This window comes from Dendrobates tinctorius, unplaced genomic scaffold (assembly GCF_039654945.1).
Source record: "Dendrobates tinctorius isolate UK_male_01 unplaced genomic scaffold, ASM3965494v1 ptg000377l, whole genome shotgun sequence".
In the NCBI taxonomy this organism is placed as follows: domain Eukaryota; kingdom Metazoa; phylum Chordata; class Amphibia; order Anura; family Dendrobatidae; genus Dendrobates; species Dendrobates tinctorius.
The window spans coordinates 3,687,368-3,708,965 of record NW_027362043.1 but is presented as its reverse complement, the minus strand read 5'-3'; the positions used below and the strand labels follow the sequence as shown (position 1 = coordinate 3,708,965).

Below are 21,598 nucleotides of genomic sequence, written 5' to 3'. Positions count from 1 at the left end.
TGCTTCTGTTTCTCCGTTCCAGAAAAGGTCCATAACCCAAAGTATTGGGATTAATCTCAGAAAGAGAATTGAGTAACCTAACATCAGGTAACATGTCTTCAGGAATACCCAATTCTGAACTCATACGAGAATCTTGTTTCTGAAAAAACTTTTTCCACCTAACTTTACTCAAGAACAAATTGAGATCCTTAACTGTCCTAAATAAATCAAAATCCGTGTTGGGGACAGATGAAAGACCTTTACTCAAAATAGATTTTTCAGCACTATCAATAATCCTTTCTGAAAGGTTAATGATTTGAATGTCCTGAGTAGGGGATAATTCATTAGATGTAGAATTAATCACTTCTTGATTTGTGGTGGTCTGTTTCTGAGTGCATAAACTTGATCTAAAAAATGTCCACTAGATGTGTTTTCAGATCTATCGGACGGTCCCCGTGAGCCCTTAGGTTTATTACAACATATGATAACGGTGCAATTCCTGTGAGGAATATTATCAAAAAGCATTGGTCCATCTTACAGATGGACAGTGACATCTCCCCTTATTTGAGTGACTCCCCTATGATCACATATAGGAAAGCACGGTCCTTGAATGACAGACTGGTGCAGAGCCATTTTTCAACTCCCGTGAATAGAACATGGCTCCACAGTGATGTCACGGGTTGTTTTAAATGTGGTCATTGTGTGGCTTGTTCACACATTGGGGCAAATAAGGGCTTTGTGAGTAATGTGACTTGGAAGAATTATCCCATTAAACATTTCATAAACTGTAGCACCAAGGGCGTCATTTATAAGGTCACCTGCAAATGTGGACTGGAATATGTGGGAAAAACAATCCGTGAATTTAGGAGGAGGATTGGTGAACATGTGGGAGATGTAACACATAAAAGGGATACTCCAATTTCTAGACATATTCATGGGGCACATGATGGCCAGATTGCGTACCTCAGCTTTACTGCCATTGATAGGGTCTTTAAACCACAGAGAGGAGGCAACTGGGACCAGTTGTTGCTGCAACGTGAGGCCAAGTGGATTTTTTATTTGGACACCGTAACACCTAAGGGCCTCAATGAACAAATCAATTATAGCTGTTTTATTTGAATCCCTCCTTTTTCCTTTTTATTGACCCATCTTTAGGATTGTTAAGCCTGAATCACTATTTGGTCACCTATTATCAGGATTTGCATATGTATATACATATGTATACATTGATATATGTATTTCCTGTTGTCATTTATCTTCAATGACTTGTCGTGCACACTTTACTCCCTACTGTTTACCCTACTATGTCTCCTCCTTGTTATTTGATGCTAGGTAGACCACTGTCTCCTGCCCACGATACAATTCACTATACAGGTGATTGTTTTCATAATTTTTATTTTCAGCGGATATCCTGCAGGACGGATGCTGTTTGGAAAGGGGTTAATTTTTCTGGCTCCTTGGTGCGCTTCACTGATGGGAGTACATGCCCCTCCTTTGTTGTGGCTGCGCTGGTCAGCGCTCGGTTCGCTGACAGGAATAAGGGGCGGTGCCGCAAACAAAATGTCATTGGAAGTGGGGCATTATTGTAACACGTCCACTGACCGGAAGTGTGACATTTTCATTGTGGGCGGACCGCCCCCAGAAAAACGTCACCGGAAGTGGGGCACTCTTCCATCTTGGTGGTTCCACTGGAAATGGGGCATTTTTCTTTCTCCTAATTTGCTCTGTACCTGTGATGCTAGCGTGGGCGGAGTAAGCACTGATTTCGGCGTGCGTTCCACAGAAGCTGAACCGCCTAATGATGGACGATTGGTATGCCAGATATGGGGAGTGAGTATACACATTGATTGTGGCATCAGGTGTGGATGGTTTGATGTCATCTTACCATATAAATATGCCCTCTTTCCTCCACTCTCTGCAGACAGCATTGAGAGTAGAAGGCTCTATGTCTCTTGAGCTTTAGCACTATGGCATTTTTTAACAAGTTTTACTTGGATGAAACGCGTTGGGACGCTCTTCTAAGGGAAAGTGCAGGGTATGTGCAATATAGGGTGAGCTGTGGACTGCCCTTGTTAGGGTAGGAGTCTGGGGATCAGATGATGGTTAGTTTTTGAGGGAATTGACAGGGTATTGTCCTCCCATTGCTACCTCCCTGTATGTATACAGAGTATCCTTGGAGACTCCTGGCCGTCTGCATAAACCGGTGAGATTGTTCCTGTTTTTTTATCTATTTGTACCTTGTGGCTATAAACCTTTTTTGGTTTAGTCAGAAAAAATATATGTATGCAGTTGGCTATGGCATTGTGTGCTAATTGTTAATCTATGCTGTATCCTTTATACAAACTGTTGCCTGACATGATATATTAGCAACTTTTTATATCCTGTATGATGCATTTGGGTGGTTCCAATTTTCCTTCGGGGATTACCCATTTAATCGCCATCTTTTTAAACCATTATTTGGTGACATAACTATTTTGGAGCTTTTAAGTTACATATATTAAAAGTTATATTTTAACCTCACTTATTGCTGTATAAATATATTTTGGGGTGAGTGATAATTGTCATTTTTGACAAAAATTGGCATTTGTTTGTACACATGCTGCAGAGAAACATTAACAATACATACTGTATTTTTAGGATTATAAGACGTTCCGTTTTATAAGACGCACCCCAAATTTTGAGGAGAAAAATAGGTAAAAACCTTTTTATTTAAAAAAAAAAAAAATAAAAAAAAATGGTGGTGCGTCTTATAATCCATGCGTCTTATTGCTTACCGGGGGTGGTGGCTGCGGTGAAGCGGGGTCCCAGGGTCTCTGCTGTAGGAGGCAAGAGTGGAGCATTGCTGCAGGCCAGGATGAGGGGGTGTTACGATGTGCGGCACGCGGGTGTCCGGTAGCGGTGCTGCGCTGTGTCTCTGGTGCTGTGGGGGGCTCTGTCGACATATTGTGAAAGGCCAGAGCCCCTGGCACTTCTTCCATGGTTCCCTGTGCTGTGGACTCCAGGAAAATGACTGCTAGGAGGCGGCGCATGCGCAGATGGAGATCTGTCTGGGGAGATGAGATCTCAGCGCTGCACTCTTGCCTTCTCCAGTAGCGACCCTGGGACCCCGCTTCATCACAGCCACCACCCCCTGGTAAGCAATAAGATGCATGGATTATAAGAAGCACCACCATTTTATTAAAAAAAAAAGCTATTTTCCTGTTTTTCTCCTCAAAATTTGGGGTGCGTCTTATAATCCAGAGCGTCTTATCTGAAAAATATGGTATGTATTGTTAATGTTTCTCTGCAGCATTGTGTACAAAACAAAATATAGCTTTATAGCACATAAACTATGTACACTACACACGCACACCAAGCTCCGCTGCAGCAGAGACCTTATCACAGTAAAATAGGGAAAAATAAAAAAATAAAAAAGTATTTCCATTTTCCTGTTAGGTTAGAGTGGGGCTAAAGTGACTGGGGTTAGAGGTTGGGGTTAAGGGTTGGAGTTAGAATTGGGGGGTTTCCACTGTTTAGGTACATCAGAGGGTCTCCAAACGCAACAAGGCATCCAATCTCCATTCCAGCCAATTCTGCGTTGAAAAAGTAAAATGGCACGCCTTTCCTTCCAAGCTCTGCCGTGCGCTCAGTGGTTTAACCCCACATATGGGGTATAAGCGTACTCAGGACAAATTGCACAACAACTTTGGGGGACTAATTTCCCCTGTTACCCTTGGGAAAATTAAAAGATAATTTTTGTGGAAAAAAAAAGTTTTTTTATTTTCGCATCTCTACGTTATAAACTTCTTTGAAGCACTTGGGGGCTCTCCAAAAGCGACATGTCCGATCTCAATTCCAGCCAATCCTGCGCTGACAAGGTCAAACTGCGCTCCTTCCCTTCCGAGCTCTGCCGTGCACCCAAACAGTGGTTTACCCCCACATATGGGGTATTGGCGTACTCAGGAGAAATGCAAATTGCCTCTTCAGAGAAAAAGAGGACTTGAACTCTATAGCGCCACCTGTTGGTAGTAGCGATCCTACAAGTCACAATCGACCCTTTAACGAGTCTTGTAATATGACTTAGGATAAAAGCCAAATCAGAATCTCAATTTGCAGACACGGTGTTTCGAGCTATTGGCTCTTGTCAGTGCAAAGTATGAGAACTGATTTGGCTAGGTGAGAGGCTCTGGACTGAGGTCTAAGGGGTAGGATTGCTACTACCAACAGGTGGCGCTATAGAGTTCAAGTCCTCTTTTTCTCTGAAGAGGCAATTTGCATATTATTTTCCCAGAGGAGCATTGCACGGCGAATAAGCCTCCTTACTTTGACAAGCCAGAGCTGGTATGTCTCCACAAGGAGAAACCTTACCCCTTAGACCTCAGGAGAAATTGCCAACAAATTTTATGGTTCATTTTCTCATTTTACACTTGTGAAACTAAAAAAAATTGGTTCTGAAGTAAAATGGTTATATGTTCATTTTTTCCTTCCACATTGCTTCAGTTCATGTGAAGCACGTAAAGGGTTAATTAACTTCTTGAATGTTTTGAGCACCTTGAGGGGTGCAGTTTTTAGAATGGTGTCACTTTAGGGTATTTTCTGCCATATACACCCCTCAAAGTGACTTCAAATGTGATGTGGTCCCTAGAAAAAATGGTTTTGTAAATTTTGTTGTAAAAATGAGAAATCGCTGGTCAACTTTTAACCCTTACAACTTCCTAACAAAAAAAAAATTGTTTCTAAAATTGTGCTGATGTGAAGTAGGCATGTGGGAAATGTTGTTTAGTATTTTGTGTGACATACCTCTCTTTACGGGCATAAAAATTCAAAGCTTGAAAATTGCAAAATTTTAAAACTTTCCTACATATTTCCGTTTTTTTCATAAATAAACACAAGGCATAGCGAATAAATTTTACCACTACCATGAAGTACAATATGTCGCGAAAAAACAGTGTCAGAATCACCGGGATCCATGGAAGCGTTCCAGAGTTATTACCTCATAAAGGGACAGTGGTCAGAATTGTAAAAATTGGCCGGGTCATTAAGTAGCAAATTGGCTCTGTCACTAAGGGGTTAACTGTTATAATTTATTAATTTTACTTTGGATTTCGCAGCCTAAGTGTGATCGTAAAACATGCTTATATTTGTATTTGGGTGAAGTTTAACTTCAACCCATAGAGGAACACATTTTGATTATTGGAAGCAAGTCAGCTTAGTTTGCTGTGTTTTTTTTTTTTTTTTTTTTTTTTTTTTTTTTTTTTTTTTACATACTTTAATACATATGTATTATAAACTTTGTTTTGTCTTTCAGTTGCACAGAACAGTGAAAAACTCCAAGACAGTCCTTGTGTTTTTGTACTGTCTCCTAGACAAGTGGACCTGATAAAGAATTCAAGGTAATGGTATTTGTACTGTGTTCTGTACATACCAATTGTTTTGGGATTGACATCTGAAAAACTTGTGCCTATTGATGTTGTGATTGGTAGTATAGCACAAATTCTGCATTTTCCTTTCTTCACATGGTTGCATAGTCTTTTTGGGAAAAAAATGCAGAAGTTAAGTCTTTTTCGTGAAAAACTAATATACAGAATACCATGTAGATTCTAGACCAAAGACGGATGATTTTTCATAGCTTTGAACCTTGCCCTAAAATCATGCAAAAATGAGAACAACTTAGTAGACATCCTATTTGTTTCGAGCCAATAATGTTTCTAATCATAGCACAATTCCACTTCTGTTTAACCCCTGCAAGACATCCACCGTATGTACGGCGCATGTTTGAAACTGGCTCCCGCAGCGATCCCGCTCCTTACTCGGCAGATGATGGCTGTGTATTACAGCCAAGACCTCCCCAAACAATTGCTGGTGCAGTGGTGCTCCTCCCATGATTAACTTGTTAAATGCCGCTGTCAATACCTGGCAGTTAAGGGTACTTATACTACAGCGCTGTTAATTAATAGCTCTGAGGTTTAACGTTACAGTGCCCCCCAGTGTCGGAATTTCTCTGGGGTGTCGGCTGCAAGGGGTAGATGAGACCCCAGAGAACATGATTCTGGTCGGGTTTTACCGACCCCCCCGTTGTTTCAATCGCTGTTAACAGTATAACGGCGGCCACAAAAATGGGGGGGTTTCCACTGTTTAGGCATATCAGGGGCTCTCCAAATGCGACATGGTGTCCGATCTCCATTTCAGCCAATTCTGTGTTGAAAATGTCAAACGGCTCCTCTCCGTACACCTCGTACACACTTGGCTCCGCTCCGTACACACGTGGCTCCACTCCGTGCACACGCGGCCCCGCTCCGCGCACTTCGTGCACACGCGGCCCCGCTCCGCGCACTTCGTGCACACGCGGCCCCGCTCCGCGCACTTCGTGCACACGCGGCCCCGCCCCGCGCACTTCGTGCACACGCGGCCCCGCCCCGCGCACTTCGTGCACACGCGGCCCCGCCCCGCGCACTTCGTGCACACGCGGCCCCGCCCCGCGCACTTCGTACACACGCGGCCCCGCCCCGCGCACTTCGTACACACGCGGCCCAGCCCCGCGCACTTCGTACACACGCGGCTCTGCTACATCCACCCTGTAAACCCCTCCTGACCCCACACACAAACTTACCTTCATCCAGCACCATGACGACCAGCACAGACAGCATCGTCCTGCATACACTGAGGCCCCTGATCATGTGACCCCCTGACTCCTCCCCCTCCTGTGACCTCATCCCAGGTCCTGTGCGCACAGAACAGCCATCGCGCGCTCCTGAATGCGCGCCTTCCACCTGCCTCAGGGAGTGAGACACGTGGTGCACCGTGGGCCGCATATGACTACCTCAGGGGCTGCTTGTTTGAGACCTCTGCTCTATTGGGAGGGTAAGCAGTGCAATTATTGGCATAATGTGAAGGCATCGGTGTAGTGGCTTAGAGCAGTTGTGGAATAGGGGTCAGCAATGTATAGCACTATGTACCAACACTGCCTCTGCAAAATATAATTCATGGTTGAAAACACTTTATGAAAGCCAGGTATTCCAAAAATTCTTAAGGGATATCTGTTCATTGGAAGCCATCTATATGACTACATGGTGAAAGTGGCTCCTGAGAATGTCAAAGGTGTGTTAAAGTTTAGATTCCTCAAAGTAACTCCCCTTTTCCTCTGATGACCACTCAATACATATTCTATTCAGTTTCATGTGTTTCTTTCCTCGTTATTTCCATATTTGTGCCTTCTTGGTTTTGCTGCCTTCATTCTGAGGCTAAGTGCCTACGTTGCAGAAATGCTGCGTAATGCTGTGGACGTTTCCGCAGCTCCCTGCCACGGGTAAAATGGATGTGGAATTTGCATTCGTTTTCCCGCAAAACACAAGCGTTTTGCAAGCGTTTTTAGCTTGCGGAATGTTTGCGCTTTCAAAGCGATTTGAAGCATCACTTGGAAACGTGATTGACAGGTTGGTCACACACAAACAAAGTACTTGACAAGTGTGACCAACTTTTTACTATTGAGGCTGCCTATTCAGCATCAACAGTAAAAAATAATAAAAAAAATAGTGATATACTCACCTTCTGGCAGCCCCCGACCTTCAGCGACGCTGCTGGCAAGCTCCGTTCCCAGGGATGCATTGCGAGAATCGCCTCAGATGACGTAGCATCATGCGACCTGACGTCATCTGGGGTGATTCGTGCAATGCATCCCTGGGAACGGAAGATGCTGGCAGCGTGGCTGAGAGGCGGCAAGGCTCCAGGGGCAGCCAGAAGGTGAGTATATCCCTATTTTTTATTTTAATTCTATTTTTTACAGGAATATGGTACCCAGGGCATGGAGGAGGGTCTCCTCTCCTCCAGACCCTGGGTACCATCCACACATGAAGCGCTCACTTTACGCATGTGGTAAAGTGAGCGTATCAATGCAATCTTATGGCATGCTGCGTATTTTGGCGTTATGTGATTCTGCAGCAGAAAAATCCGCAGCATTGACACAGCAACTGCGGAATCCCATAGGATTGCATCAGATGCGTTTTTAAAGCGTTTTCGCGGTGGCAAAAACGCTTAAACGCAACGTGGGCACACAGCCTGAATCTAAAATGTGCACATTGTAATAGAGAAAACCATAGTGTGAACAAGTGTCCAAACTTGTGAACAGTACTGTATTTATTGCCCAGAATAATACTTTGAAAAGATGTTTTGAAATTTTGTCCTAATATCATCCTATCTACTTAAGTATATAAAGCAATTAAAAGGCCTAAATATGTGAATTTTTTCCTTAGAGATCTGCATCCTGGCACCAAATCTGTTCAAGTAGTCTTGAGGTAAGTAGCTTCTTTTACCTAGGCCTTTCTTCATTATTTAGTTCAAAGTGTGCGCTTCATCTATCTTTTTGTTTTCTCTCAGGATTTGTTACACTGACACTAGCTGTCCACAAGAGGATCAGTACCCTCCCAACATTGCTGTTAAGGTCAATCACAACTATTGTTCAGTGCCAGTAAGTAAATGCTGCCTTGCATAATCTCATAATTCTTTGGGCTCCCTGTTGCTTTCTTTAGCATTGGGCTTCTTTAAAATGTATTTTTATTCATTTAGGGCTATTACCCCTCCAATAAACCTGGTGTGGAACCCAAGAGGCCGTGCCGCCCAATAAATCTTACAAATCTCATGTATTTGTCTTCAGCCAGCAACAAAGTTACTGTCACATGGGGAAACTATGGCAAGGTATAAATATACTTTCATTTTCATTTTTCTGAGCCATGTAATTTCTCTGGTAGATAAATTCCTGTATTTAGACATCAACAGTTTGTCATTTGCTTTAAATGGATTCTCCGCATTAAAAATGCCCTTTTATCTATCCCATCCATAGGCTTTTATGCAATCAGCCAATTACAGGCTGCAAAGTACATCTCTGAGCAGGCTCAGATCAGTTCATACATTATACAAATACCCATTTTATCACAATTAAACTGTGTAATGAACAACAACAAAAAATGATATTGCTCACAAGTACAGTTCCCACTCGCGCACAGTGCAAGGAACCTGCCGGCTCATAGGTGAAATTAGAAAGGAAGACTAAGCTTCCAGGATCCTGGGAGACTCGAACACAAACCAGCACATGAGTAAAAATTCCTTATTTATTGGTGATAATGGAACAAATCAAAGCTCAGATTGTGACTGTAGTCCATGATTTGTTTTGTCCTATTTTCCCCAATAAATAAGGAATTTTTACTCGTGCTGAGTTGCGTTTTGGAGTCTCCCAGGACCTTGGATGCTTCCTTGCTCTTTCTACGCTGTTTAATGCTTTATAACCTCTACCATATTTTAAGAGAAGCTGGCTGGTTCCAGCAGGTATAAATTGAGCTTCCTAAAATCCTTTCAAGTAAACCATCCATCACAACCTTCTGTGGCAGTGAAGTCATTTCACAGCATTTACAGTAAAGCTAGATCTAACAAGTTCATTAGACATTTCTCAGTGCTGACCATTGTTATATTGATACCTTATGAATTGGTCAACCTTTACTTTGTATATTTTCTCAGCTAATTTATTGCTCTAGCTGAGAAAAATCACTCCAAACGCTTTTGACCTGATAAATGTATGCTGCTTAAAATGTAGCCAAATTTTTGCACAACTTGTACCGTATATACTCGAATATAAGTCGAGATTTTCAGCCCAAAAAATTGGGCTGAAAGTCCCCCTCTCGTCTTATATTCGAGTCATATACAAAGGGGGTCGGAGGGGGCGGATGTGTCAGGACATACTTACCCGTCCTGACGCTGTCTTGAGCCCCCAGCTTCTCCCCGTGCTCTCTTCCTGCCTTCAGCGGTCACGTGGTGCCGCTCATTAAAACTCATGAATATGCGCATATTCATTATTTTTAATGAGCGGTACCACATGACCGCTGAAGGCAGGAAGAGAGAGCGCGGAGAAGCTGGGGGCTCAAGACACAGCGTCAGGATGGGTAAGTATAGTGATACTCACCTGTCCTGCGTCCATGGCTGCTTGCTGCTGTCTGTCATCGGTCAGTGACTTCAGAGGGTGCGGTGACGTGGTTAGTGCGCGCCGCGCCCCCTGCAGTCTGAACGTCACTGACTGATGACGTGGCAGATAGCGGTGAGCAGCCATGGACGCAGGACAGGTGAGAATCTGACACCCAGCGACGGAGAGGGGAGTATGTCATTTTTTTTTATTTTTACATGCAGCAGCATGGGGGCAGCATATGAGGGAACAATCTATGGAGCTTCTTATGGGGGCAGCATATGGGGGAATAATCTATGGAGCTTCTTCTGAGGACACCCTATGGGGAATAATCTATGGAGCATTTCCCACCCTAGACTTATACTCGAGTCAATAAGTTCTCCCAGTTTTTTGTGGCAAAATTAGGGGGGTCGACTTATACTCGGATCGACTTATACTCGAGTATATACGGTAATTGCGCAAAGAAAACTGACTCTTGGCGTCAGCTGTCTTCAATGTAGATAAGGGCAGAGCAGAGGATACAGGTCCAACTGTTCAGACTCCTGCCCATGAGCTCAAAGAAGGGGAACCACACCCCTGTGTGTACAGAATACAAGAAAGAACAGCAAGACCAAATAAATGAGCCGGAGCAAAAGTTGGTATACGTGCAACGTGTAGAAGCACGTTCACACTATGGCCATTTTTCAGATGATGAAACCTAAGAAAAAACAAAATGAGCATGTACCCTGTAATAAGTAAATTGTCCTGGCGCATTTACAGTTGTGGCCAAAAGTATTGACACCCCTGCAGTTCTGTCAGATAATACTCAGTTTCTTCCTGAAAATGATTGCAAACACAAATTCTTTGGTATTATTATCTTCATTTAATTTGTCTTAAATGAAGAAAAAACACAAGAGAATGAAGCAAAAAGCAAAACATTGATCATTTCACACAAAACTCCAAAAATGGGCCAGACAAAAGTATTGGCACCCTCAGCCTAATACTTGGTTGCACAACCTTTAGCCAAAATAACTGCGACCAACTGCTTCCGGTAACCATCAATGAGTTTCTTACAATGCTCTGCTGGAATTTTAGACTATTCTTCTTTGGCAAACTGCTCCAGGTCCCTGATATTTGAAGGGTGCCTTCTCCAAACTGCCATTTTTAGATCTCTCCACAGGTGTTCTATGGGATTCAGGTCTGGACTCATTGCTGGCCACCTTAGAAGTCTCCAGTGCTTTCTCTCAAACCATTTTCTAGTGCTTTTTGAAGTGTGTTTTGGGTCATTGTCCTCCTGGAAGACCCATGACCTCTGAGGGAGACCCAGCTTTCTCACACTGGGCCCTACATTATGCTGCAAAATTTGTTGGTAGTCTTCAGACTTCATAATGCCATGCACACGGTCAAGCAGTCCAGTGCCAGAGGCAGCAAAGCAACCCCAAAACATCAGGAAACCTCCGCCATGTTTGACTGTAGGGACAGTGTTCTTTTCTTTGAATGCCTCTTTTTTTTTTTTTTTTTTTTCTCCTGTTAACTCTGTTGATGCATTTGCCCAAAAAGCTCTACTTTTGTCTCATCTGACCAGAGAACATTCTTCCAAAACGTTTTAGGCTTTTTCAGGTATGTTTTGGCAAACTCCAGCTTGGCTTTTTTTATGTCTCGGGGTAAGAAGTGGGGTCTTCCTGGGTCTCCTACCATACAGTCCCTTTTCATTCAGAAGCCGACGGATAGTACGGGTTGACACTGTTGTACCCTCGGACTGCAGGGCAGCTTGAACTTGTTTAGATGTTAGTCGAGGTTCTATATCCAACATCCGCACAATCTTGCGTTGAAATCTCTTGTCAATTTTTCTTTTCCATCCACATCTAGGGAGGTTAGCCACAGTGCCATGGACTTTAAACTTCTTGATGACACTGCGCACGGTAGACACAGGAACATTCAGGTCTTTGGAGATGGACTTGTAGCCTTGAGATTGCTCATGCTTCCTCACAATTTGGTTTCTCAAGTCCTCAGACAGTTCTTTGGTCTTCTTTCTTTTCTCCATGCTCAATGTGGTACACACCAGGACACAGGACAGAGGTTGAGTCAACTTTAATCCATGTCAACTGGCTGCAAGTGTGATTTAGTTATTGCCAACACCTGTTAGGTGCCACAGGTAAGTTACAGGTGCTGTTAATTACACAAATTAGAGAAGCATCACATGATTTTTCGAACAGTGCCAATACTTTTGTCCACCCTCTTTTTTTATGTTAGGACAATTCTTTTTGTGTTTTTTCATTTAAGACAAATTAAATGAAGATAATAATACCAAAGAATTTGTGTTTGCAATAATTTTCAGGAAGAAACTGAGTATTATCTGACAGAATTGCAGGGGTGTCAATACTTTTCGCCACAACTGTACCTTTGTAATGCTGCACTGACTTGGCCTATTGTAGTATATTGAAGGTGAAAAAAAGTTCTGTGCCAAACAATAACTTTTGTGCTCTAGAACTACTTTTACTACAATTTAATATTCTTGATGGTCAGAAAAGAGAAGCATACTGCATTTTTTTTTTTTACCCCATTAAAACGGACCAGATCTTATTATAAGGAAATAAAGGGGAAAAAAAGGGATCCATGAAATGGCTCCTAACAGGTCGTAACTGATAAAAGATCCATCACAGCTCCTATAAAATGTGCGAACATATAAATCCCTTAAAACGAATTATTTATTTTATACATTAAAAAACACCTATCCCAGTGAAAAATAGCCATTGCCAAAAATAACCAGACCTACACTGGGATGCTACATAGCCCTACTTTTAGGCTCACTGATACCTTCCTAGCCGTGGAGGTTGACACCCTAAAAACGAGAATTGGCGCCCCCACTCAACGTGGACTATCCCTCACTCCCCTACCAGTCCCTATTCAGACAGGAGGGAAAACAATAATCTGAAATGAAACTTCAGAATGCCCTAAGCTCAAGCAAAACCTAAAACAATTGATGTTGTCCTGATAAAACCCTCACACAGGGGTATATTAACCAATAAATTGCTTGTCATATATAGGTATGCCCTTATGATATTATAGCAATGAACATTAAAGTTGCCTTAGGCTACAGTAGGACCCCAGGATACTATTAAAGATAAAAAATCTAATACCTCCACATCATGACCATATGTGACAGACTAATATGTCCAACAGCTCCTATAAAACCAGTAATCCTGATGCCAGTGTGGTAACATGGACTCTAGTTTCTGGACTATCACGTTATCAGCAGTTTTGATTTACTTTCAGTTTTGTGGAAGTAACAAATCTGTCTCTTGTCGTGTTGTTACTTTTCACCAATCGCCTACTTATTTTTGCTTTCTTGAACAGAGTTATTCTGTGGGCTTGTATTTGGTAAGACAGAGAACTTCTTCAGAACTTTTACAACGTTTAAAAACCATTGGAGTGAAGCATCCAGAATTGTGCAAGACCCTAGGTAAGATTTAGTCTGAAGACAAACAGGTCCTATTCAGTAGTTTAGCTGATTTTTCCTGAAATTTGTCAGTGTGGCACCTATGTTTTGCTCACGATGCTAAGTGAAAGGACTATTTGTTATAATAAGCGATTTTAAATCAGTTTTTTTTTCTTTTCCTCAATAAATGTAGTAAGGGAAAAACTGCGTCTAGACCCAGACAGTGAGATTGCTACCACTGGCGTCAGAGTATCACTTATTTGTCCGGTAAGACCATAAAAGCTGTGACAGGCATGGATGGTTTTATATGCTGCATCTCTGTAGTTGTCATCAGGAACAGAAGCTGTAATTTGATTGTGGATAAGCCCCCAATACCAGCAATGGCTATTTACATAGGTGTGTGTGTTTTTAAAAACAAAAAAGCGACACCAAAACTCACTTTTTTTTTTCTGAAATAACTTTCTTTTTGTATTATTATTATTATTATTATTATTATTATTATTTAACAAATAAGGGCCTAACCATGTAATACCCTACAGAACATGTTTGGCTTCACAAACACACTAAAGTCGTGAAGAAAAGTGTGACACTTCTCAGAAAGTATCTTTGCTTCATGCTGTAGATACTAATGAATTTCTGTTTTGCAGCTTGTAAAAATGCGCCTAACAGTGCCATGTCGAGCGGAGACCTGCGCCCACCTCCAGTGCTTCGATGCGGTCTTTTATTTACAAATGAATGAAAAGAAACCGACATGGACATGCCCTGTATGCGACAAACCAGCTCAATATGATCAGCTTATAATTGATGGGTGAGATGTACATTTTTTTTCTGCCACTAAATATCATTTTGTGTTATATCAGTTGGGTTTGTAAAAACTACTTCAATGTTTACCCATTTTGCAGCCAATAAAAAGTAAAAAAAAAAAAAAATTGCTTGAGTTTAGCTGACATGTGCCGGAAAAGTTGTGGGCTCAGCGCTGGAGCCCACAGCAAACAGGGGGAGCCAACCTTAGATGTACCTATACGTCTAAGGTGGTATTGTGGTTAAGTAACTTCATACCAGGGCCATTTTCCAGTGTTGCATTTGTTTTTTTTGCTCACCTTATTCCCAGAGCCATAACCTTTTATTTTTTTCATCAATATAGCCATGTGAGGGCTTGTTGTTTGCTGGAAGAGTTGTACTTTTGAACATCATTGATATTACTATATAATTTGCTACTAGAAAATGTGAAAAAATTTCAGGTGCTGTGAAATTGGAAAAAATTGCAATTCCACTTTTTTTTTTTTTTTTTTTGCCATGTTCACCAAATGCTAAAACTGACCTGCCATTATGATTCTCCAGGTCATTATGAGTTCGTAGGTACCAAGCGTATATAGGTTCTTTTTTTTTTTTTTTATTGAAATGTTATTTATTTTAACACTGATTCACAGAATTGTTACGTCATGCCAAATATGTTTGATTGTATTTTTGTTTTATTTTGAATAAGGCAAAATTTGAAGTTTTATTTTTCTTATATTTTTAAACACATTTTTTTTACTTTTGTCATACCTAAATAGTCTCAATAGGAGACTAGAAGCTGTCACAACTCTATCTTCTCAGGTACATAGAAGAGATGAGCAGATCGCGTCTGTCTAGCTGAATTACTGACTTGCTATGAGCTCCGACCACTGGGTGGCACTCACAATAATCCAACGCTGACAACCATAGAGGTGTCTAGGAGACCTCGGGTTGTCATGCCGACACATCGGTGACTTGCGTGACGCGGGTCACTGGTGTGCGTATTTCCTGCGCCATTGCGGAAGCGCCATTTAATTGCCACTGTCAGCGTTTGACAGTGACATTTAAGTAGCTAATATGCGCGGGCGGATCACGATTCCACCCGTGGCTATTGCGGGCACATGTTAGCTGCTCAAAACAGCTGACATGTCCCAGGAAAGATGTGGGCTCACCGCCGGAGCCCACATCAAAGGCAGGAATACCGACATTGGCGTAATAATACGTCTAATGTCGGTAAGGGGTTAAAGGATTCCCAAGTACCTCTTCACTGAATCACAAGTCACACACTTACCACCGTTCGCACTTACGCTCCGGGCACACTCAGCTTGCTCACATTCGCTAAGGCAGAAGATTTAGGCTGTGTGCCCACAATGCGATTTTTAAGCGTTTTTGCCATGATTTTCGGTGCGAAAACGTTTAAAAATCTTGTACAGAACGCACCCCATGCATTCCTATGGCATTCCGCACATGCTGTGCTAATGCTGCGCTTTTTTCCCGCGGCGGAATCGCATCGCGGAAAAAATCGCAGCATGCTCATTCTTGTGTGCGGAATCGCAAAGAATTGCCGCGATTCCGCACCCATAGGAATGCATGAGAATCGCTTACTTCCCGCATGTGGCTATGCCCACCATGCACGAAGTTAAGCGTCTCATGTGCGGTTGGTACCCACGGTGTGGAGGAGAGGAGACTGTCCTCCAGGCCCTGGGTAGCATACCCCTGTAAAAAAAGAAAAGAAAAAAAAAAAAAAATCGGGGTATTACCTTCCGGCGTCCTGTGCTGCCATCCCGGGCCTCAGCGTTCCCAGTAATGCCTTGCGGCAAGGTCCTGTGATGACGTAGTCTCGCGTGACTCTAGCGGTCTCGTGAGATCGCTATAGCAACGCGAGACCAACGTCATCACAGGTCTCGCAAGGCATCGCTGCTAATGGGAGCGTCGCTGAGACTGCGCGGGACGTCGGAAGGTAAATATACCCCGATTTTTTTTTTTATTTTTTCATTATTTTTTTACATTCTTTCTTTTAGTATTGATGCCGCATAGGCGGCCTCAATAGTAAAAACCTGGTCACAGTTGTCAAACACTATGTTTGACGAGTGTGCCCAACCTGTCAATCACTTTCCAAGTGATGCTTCAAATCGCTTGGAAAGTGCTTGAATATCGCACGCGAAAATCGCGAACATAATCGCGCAGAAAAAAACGCGCGATTTCTGGGAAGGAGTCCGGTTTTCAGTGTCTGGATTTAAACGCAACGTGGGCACATAGCCTTAAAGAGATTTTTTTTCTTCATCAGCAATCCACCCTGCAGCTCAATACACTTCCAAAAGGACTGGAAGCCCCAACCAGCTGCCACTTATGTATTTTTATTCTTCCCAGGAGCTGCTGCTTTTAGCAATAAAGGCCTACCTGGAGATTTTTCTATAGCTCTCACAGCATGATGTAAGCATGCCCTTGGAACATTGACGGCTCTCTTCAGCACATCTATGCACAGTGAGCTTTCACTTAAAGTGGCCAGGGTGCCTTACAGCTGCTGCTCATAAGAATGTCTGTTTCTCCATGCCTCTGACTGAAAGTGGTGGCTCCTGGGAGGATTAAAGTTAATTTCTTCCTGGTAGCCATGCTTTAAATGAGACTCCTTGACTGCATATGTCATGTAGTGTTAAGGCGTTAAAATAACACTGATATCATGCAGTTCAGCAATTGAGGTCCAGACACACGAATGCAGAGATGAAAAATAAGCTATTATGCTTTGTAATTAAAAAATGCTGACTCTTAGGCCATGTTGCACATGTTGAGTATTTGAGTTTTTTACCCTCCAGTATTTGTAAGCCAAAACCTGTAGTGGATGTTAAATCCAGAAGTGGTGACGTGTTACTATTACACTTTTCCTGTGATTGTGCCACTCCTGGTATAAGGTTAAAAAAAACACTCACGAACTACACAACATGTGCACATGGCCTTATACATAGGTCATAGATTAGGAGGTAGTGTCCCCTGTGTAACCTCCTATAGCACTACTGAAATGGTGTTGCAGGAAAATAATATTCAATGATCGAAGCACTTACATATGACAATGATGGATGTCTTTGTACATGTATAAGCAGGTAAGACATTCTGCACAAAAAAAAAAATTATGATCACAATACAAATAATATGGTTTTGAATGCTAGTTTTGCCAATATGGGTGTATATAAGATTGTCTAATATGTCAAATGCGTTTTGAGGAGTCACAAAATTTTTAAAAATTTTTTTTTTTTTAAAAGCTCCAAATAAGCTAAAAATAATATAAGCCATTAGTTTTTTGGTCCTGACTGATAAATACAAGGATTTCCAGCTGGTTGCTGTTGCTTGCACCCACTATTCAGTGTTTTGGGGTACATGTATTATGAACACTCATTATTACAGTATGAACACCTGTTGATGTTTGTGAACAATGTTTTTTCTTTCAGACTATTGTCAAAGATCCTTAGTGAGTGTAATGACGCAGATGAAATAGAATTTTTGGTTGATGGATCTTGGCGCCCAGTTAAAGCTGAAAAAGAGCGAAGCTGCAGTCCAGTGTGTCCTATTCTTGATTTAGGTATATGCCTCTTATATTTAAAAAATGCAAAAGAAAAAAATCTTTCATTTCTCTGCTCAATAAAAGATTTAAAAAAATAAATTAATTAAAAATTTAAAATGGTTCTGTTTATTCTATTTTTATCAGGTTCTCCAGAAGTAATGGCAAAGGTTCCACCTCCTAACAGCACAGTGTCCACTGAAAATGGAAAACCTGGGCCAGATGTGGTGGATTTAACACTGGACAGCTCTTCGTCTTCATCATCCTCCTCTGACGAAGACGAGGAAGAGGAGGAGGACGACCGCCCACCTCATAAGAGACGCTGCTTTGAAAAAGGCCTTTTATCGGCTTGCTGACCCCATTTTGCTTCTTACTATGGACATGGACCTTGAAATCCCAAATGCGCACAGCTAGGTGCTGTTATCCCATCTTCCTAGCAAGACTTGTATGCATCATGACTTTTGTCAAGTCTCTTCAACTTGTATAACTTAGGAGGTATAGATCATCATATTGGCCTGCAGAGAGGGTTAATGCTTTGTCTTCATTCCCCTAGTTTTCTTTTTTTGTGGGTCCAGGAGACACTGGGGGGAGAAAACCATTCCAAACCTCCTTATCAACCACTCTCCTTGCCTCCAGAAACAAGTTTAAAATGCAGATCTTTTCCCTTTATACTCTCATGTGTGAGCAGTGAGAAGGGGGCACATGGGTAAAATGACAAATATTTGGAGCATTTGCTTTGTAATTGAAGGGATGTAAATGTTTTAGCGCAAAATTAAAGGCAAAAGTTTAATACTGTAAATATCGATTCAGAAAAGAACCTGGATGATGACAGCCATTGTGGGATTGATAAAAAAAAAAAAAATGGCCAGCTTGATAAACGAACATCTCACTTCCTGCAAATTTGTGAGGGGTGCAGTTTTCATTCATCTATTTAGTAATATGCAAAAAGCGGGGTGTGTTTAGATTTTTGTAAGCAACATTGAGGGGTGGGAGAAAGGGTTTACACAATGCTTTCAATCAAACTACCTCTCTGCTATTCAGGTTTTTGTTTCTGTGCTAGGTAGGGGAGGTGTTAATGCTGCTCTAGACTATCTCCTCCCATCATAACCCTTATTAAAGCCTTCACTCTGCTGCCCCCTCACTCCATACACATTTTCTGGTCTTACTATTGAAAACTTCACGGGCTTCGGGAGCCTTTAAAACTTCGTAATTATATTCTTATGTTCATTACCTGTACTTGTTTGGTTAGGTGACCAGGTCTTATTTGTAAATGGTTTGTCCATATACAGAGTCCCAAGTGATTGAAAGGAATCTGTCAGCTGATTCATACAGCCCCCCAAAATGGGCAAAGCTGGGGAGGGCACGGGCTGGCTCGGCGCATGCCACGGATATCATGCACTGAATTCATTAAATGGCATCCGCATCTTAGTTGAATTTGGTGCATCTTATTCTTGCACACCCTTCATTAAGACTGGAATATAAAACATCAGTCTTAAAGATTCATGGTTTGTCTCTTACTATTCGTAGGCAGGTCTCCCAGTGCCTTCTCCTTACCCCACTTCCCTAGATTGGTTTTAGACTGTGTGTGTATAGGTCACACGGGTGTATAGAGACACCTATCAATCATGAGGGAGAAGCCTCTGTGGACTGGTGGCCGCAGACTAGTCATCCGAGACAAATCGTCCCTAACCAGCTTTATCAAAGTATCTTTTCTCTAAATTGCAACTGCGTTAGCGTAAAACCTACATGGCTGCAATAACGGTGCCTCTTAGGTAGCTTGCTATTCATGCTCTTCACTTGACCATTACCACTTGGCCTGCTCAATACAATATAGCTTGTGCTCATCACAATGTGAAACCATCACAGCAGCTCTGGAAATTAATACTTGGGTCATTTAAAATCATGGTATGGGTTACCAATCATGTTTATCCTATACATCTGTAACAGAAAGCTAGGTCTGCATGTAAGCAAGCAGAAAGCAGTCAGATGTATGTATGGGTGCTTCCTGCATGAAAATTGAGGGCATCATTGTTTTGTCAAGAGAAAAATGAATGTGTGCAACTACTATCCTACACTGTTTTTGTTTTCTTATCCCCTGTGAAAATTTGATCTGAAATTTACATTCATTCTGTGTCTATTCTTTCTTCCTCGTGGTCCTCCTCTTTTTTAAGCTGCACTTATTGGGGGGTCTTAGGAATAACCAGGTCAGCAGTAGCCTGAGAAGACTGAACTGATTTTCCAATCTTTCCATATCAATTTTGTGCACATGGCTTCTTCATAGAGGCAGTGTCGTATATGAAATCACTGTTTAAATTTCCATATTGCCTCCGTTGCTGGGCAGTGTAAATGTGACTCGAGAGTAACTTTCTTTTTTAGACCATGTATATATATAATTTTAACTGCAATTAATATTTCCATTTTAATTTATTGCATCATTTTCAACTCCCTTTTTTTGTAGATATTCAGCTGTGCCATCATTTATGAAACTCTGGCATCTATGGAAATATGAATTGCAACTTCAAATTAGAATTATGCGAAAGGCACATGTAAAATAAATCACGGCATTAATTTTCATGAAAAGTAGTAGCTGTGCCAATGACTTTCCTGTGAAATCATTGGCTATTTGGGCAGTACCCAAAATGAAATTTACAGAATCAGTGGTGTCTCCTCCCCTTAAGACGCTTGTACGTCTTTATCTCCTTTTCTTGCAGAGAAAGATATACGACATGATACAACTGATTCAGTAAGCCACAAGATGGCATCTTGTATTTTATTTTCTTGTTATAATTTAAGTGTTTTTAAACTTTCTTCTTAATCCGTCTCTAGTTTCTGTTAACATCTTATTTGTTATTTTCCTTATTGGAAGTGTTTTGTTTTTCTTTTTTTTTTCTTCATTTTTTACATGCTTTGCAAAAAAAAAGTTTTTTTTTTTTTTCCTTGGTTCCCAAATTTAACAGGAAAAAACACAAAAAGATAGTGTTTGTTACAATAAAAATATTTGCAATTATGTAGTTGCAGAAAGTTTATACCATATCATTGTGCCTCATTTATTCAAAGGTGAACAGTAATTTGGATTCTTAAGGGCATGTCACACTAAGAGATATCGCTAGCAATATCGCTATAACTTGTGACGTTATAGCGATATTGCTAGCGATATCTCTGTGTGTGATACTTGCCTACGACCGGCTCCCCCGCTGGTTATCGCTGATCTCGCGAGAACGTCCAGGACTGTTTCTCGTCGTCAGCTTCCTGCGGCGCTTCCTGCTGTGACGACGAGTGACGCGTGGAGCCAGGCGGGAGGACGCAGGATCGCCTGGTATGACAGGTAAGTAGCAATCCCCGTCCCCAGCGATGTCGCTAGTGAGATCTGCCTATGTGGCAGCTCACTAGCGACCACTTAGCGATGTACCAGCGATCCTGACCGCGTCATATCGCTGGTCGGGATCACTGGTACATCGCTAAGTGTGACAGTTCCTTTAGGTGGTCTTTGCTGCTAGTGTTGTGGAGATTCTGTGTAAGTGAAGACACATTCCACTTAGTGACTGTTTAGTTAGTCGGGATTTTTTTTTTTTTGGTTTGTATTTTTCCTTTTCTTCAAGAATACAAAGGAAGGTTTAACCCCTTTACCCCACAAGCCTGTTTTCACCTTCGTGAACAGGCTAAAATGTACAATTCTGACCAGTGTCATTTTGTGGTAATAACTCTGGAATGCTTCAACGGATCCCACCGATTCTGAGATTTTTTTTGTGACATATTGTACTTCATGATAGTGGTAAAAATTTGTTCAATATGACTTGAGCTTATCTGTGAAAAAATCTGAAAATTGCAGTTTGCGCCAAATTTTCAACTTTCAATTTTTGTCTTTAAACCAGTTATGTCAAACAAAATAGTTACGGTAATAAACATTTCTCTTGTAGGAAGTTAGAAGGGTTAACCAGTGACTTTG

General features: G+C 41.7%; 1 protein-coding gene across 1 annotated transcript in view; it reads left to right on the top strand.

The window, feature by feature from the left end:
* PIAS4 (protein inhibitor of activated STAT 4) overlaps positions 1-20,659 on the top strand; it is a 66,116-nt gene extending 45,457 nt beyond the window's left edge. The window contains exons 3-11 of the mRNA XM_073563034.1: positions 5,267-5,351; positions 8,208-8,249; positions 8,332-8,422; positions 8,521-8,649; positions 13,241-13,346; positions 13,516-13,589; positions 13,970-14,130; positions 17,543-17,673; positions 17,800-20,659. Of these exons, the coding sequence (XP_073419135.1) occupies positions 5,267-5,351; positions 8,208-8,249; positions 8,332-8,422; positions 8,521-8,649; positions 13,241-13,346; positions 13,516-13,589; positions 13,970-14,130; positions 17,543-17,673; positions 17,800-18,008 (1,028 nt within the window). The 3' untranslated portion in view covers positions 18,009-20,659. The remainder of the gene's footprint in view (positions 1-5,266; positions 5,352-8,207; positions 8,250-8,331; positions 8,423-8,520; positions 8,650-13,240; positions 13,347-13,515; positions 13,590-13,969; positions 14,131-17,542; positions 17,674-17,799) is intronic.
* Positions 20,660-21,598: the final 939 nt, after the last annotated feature.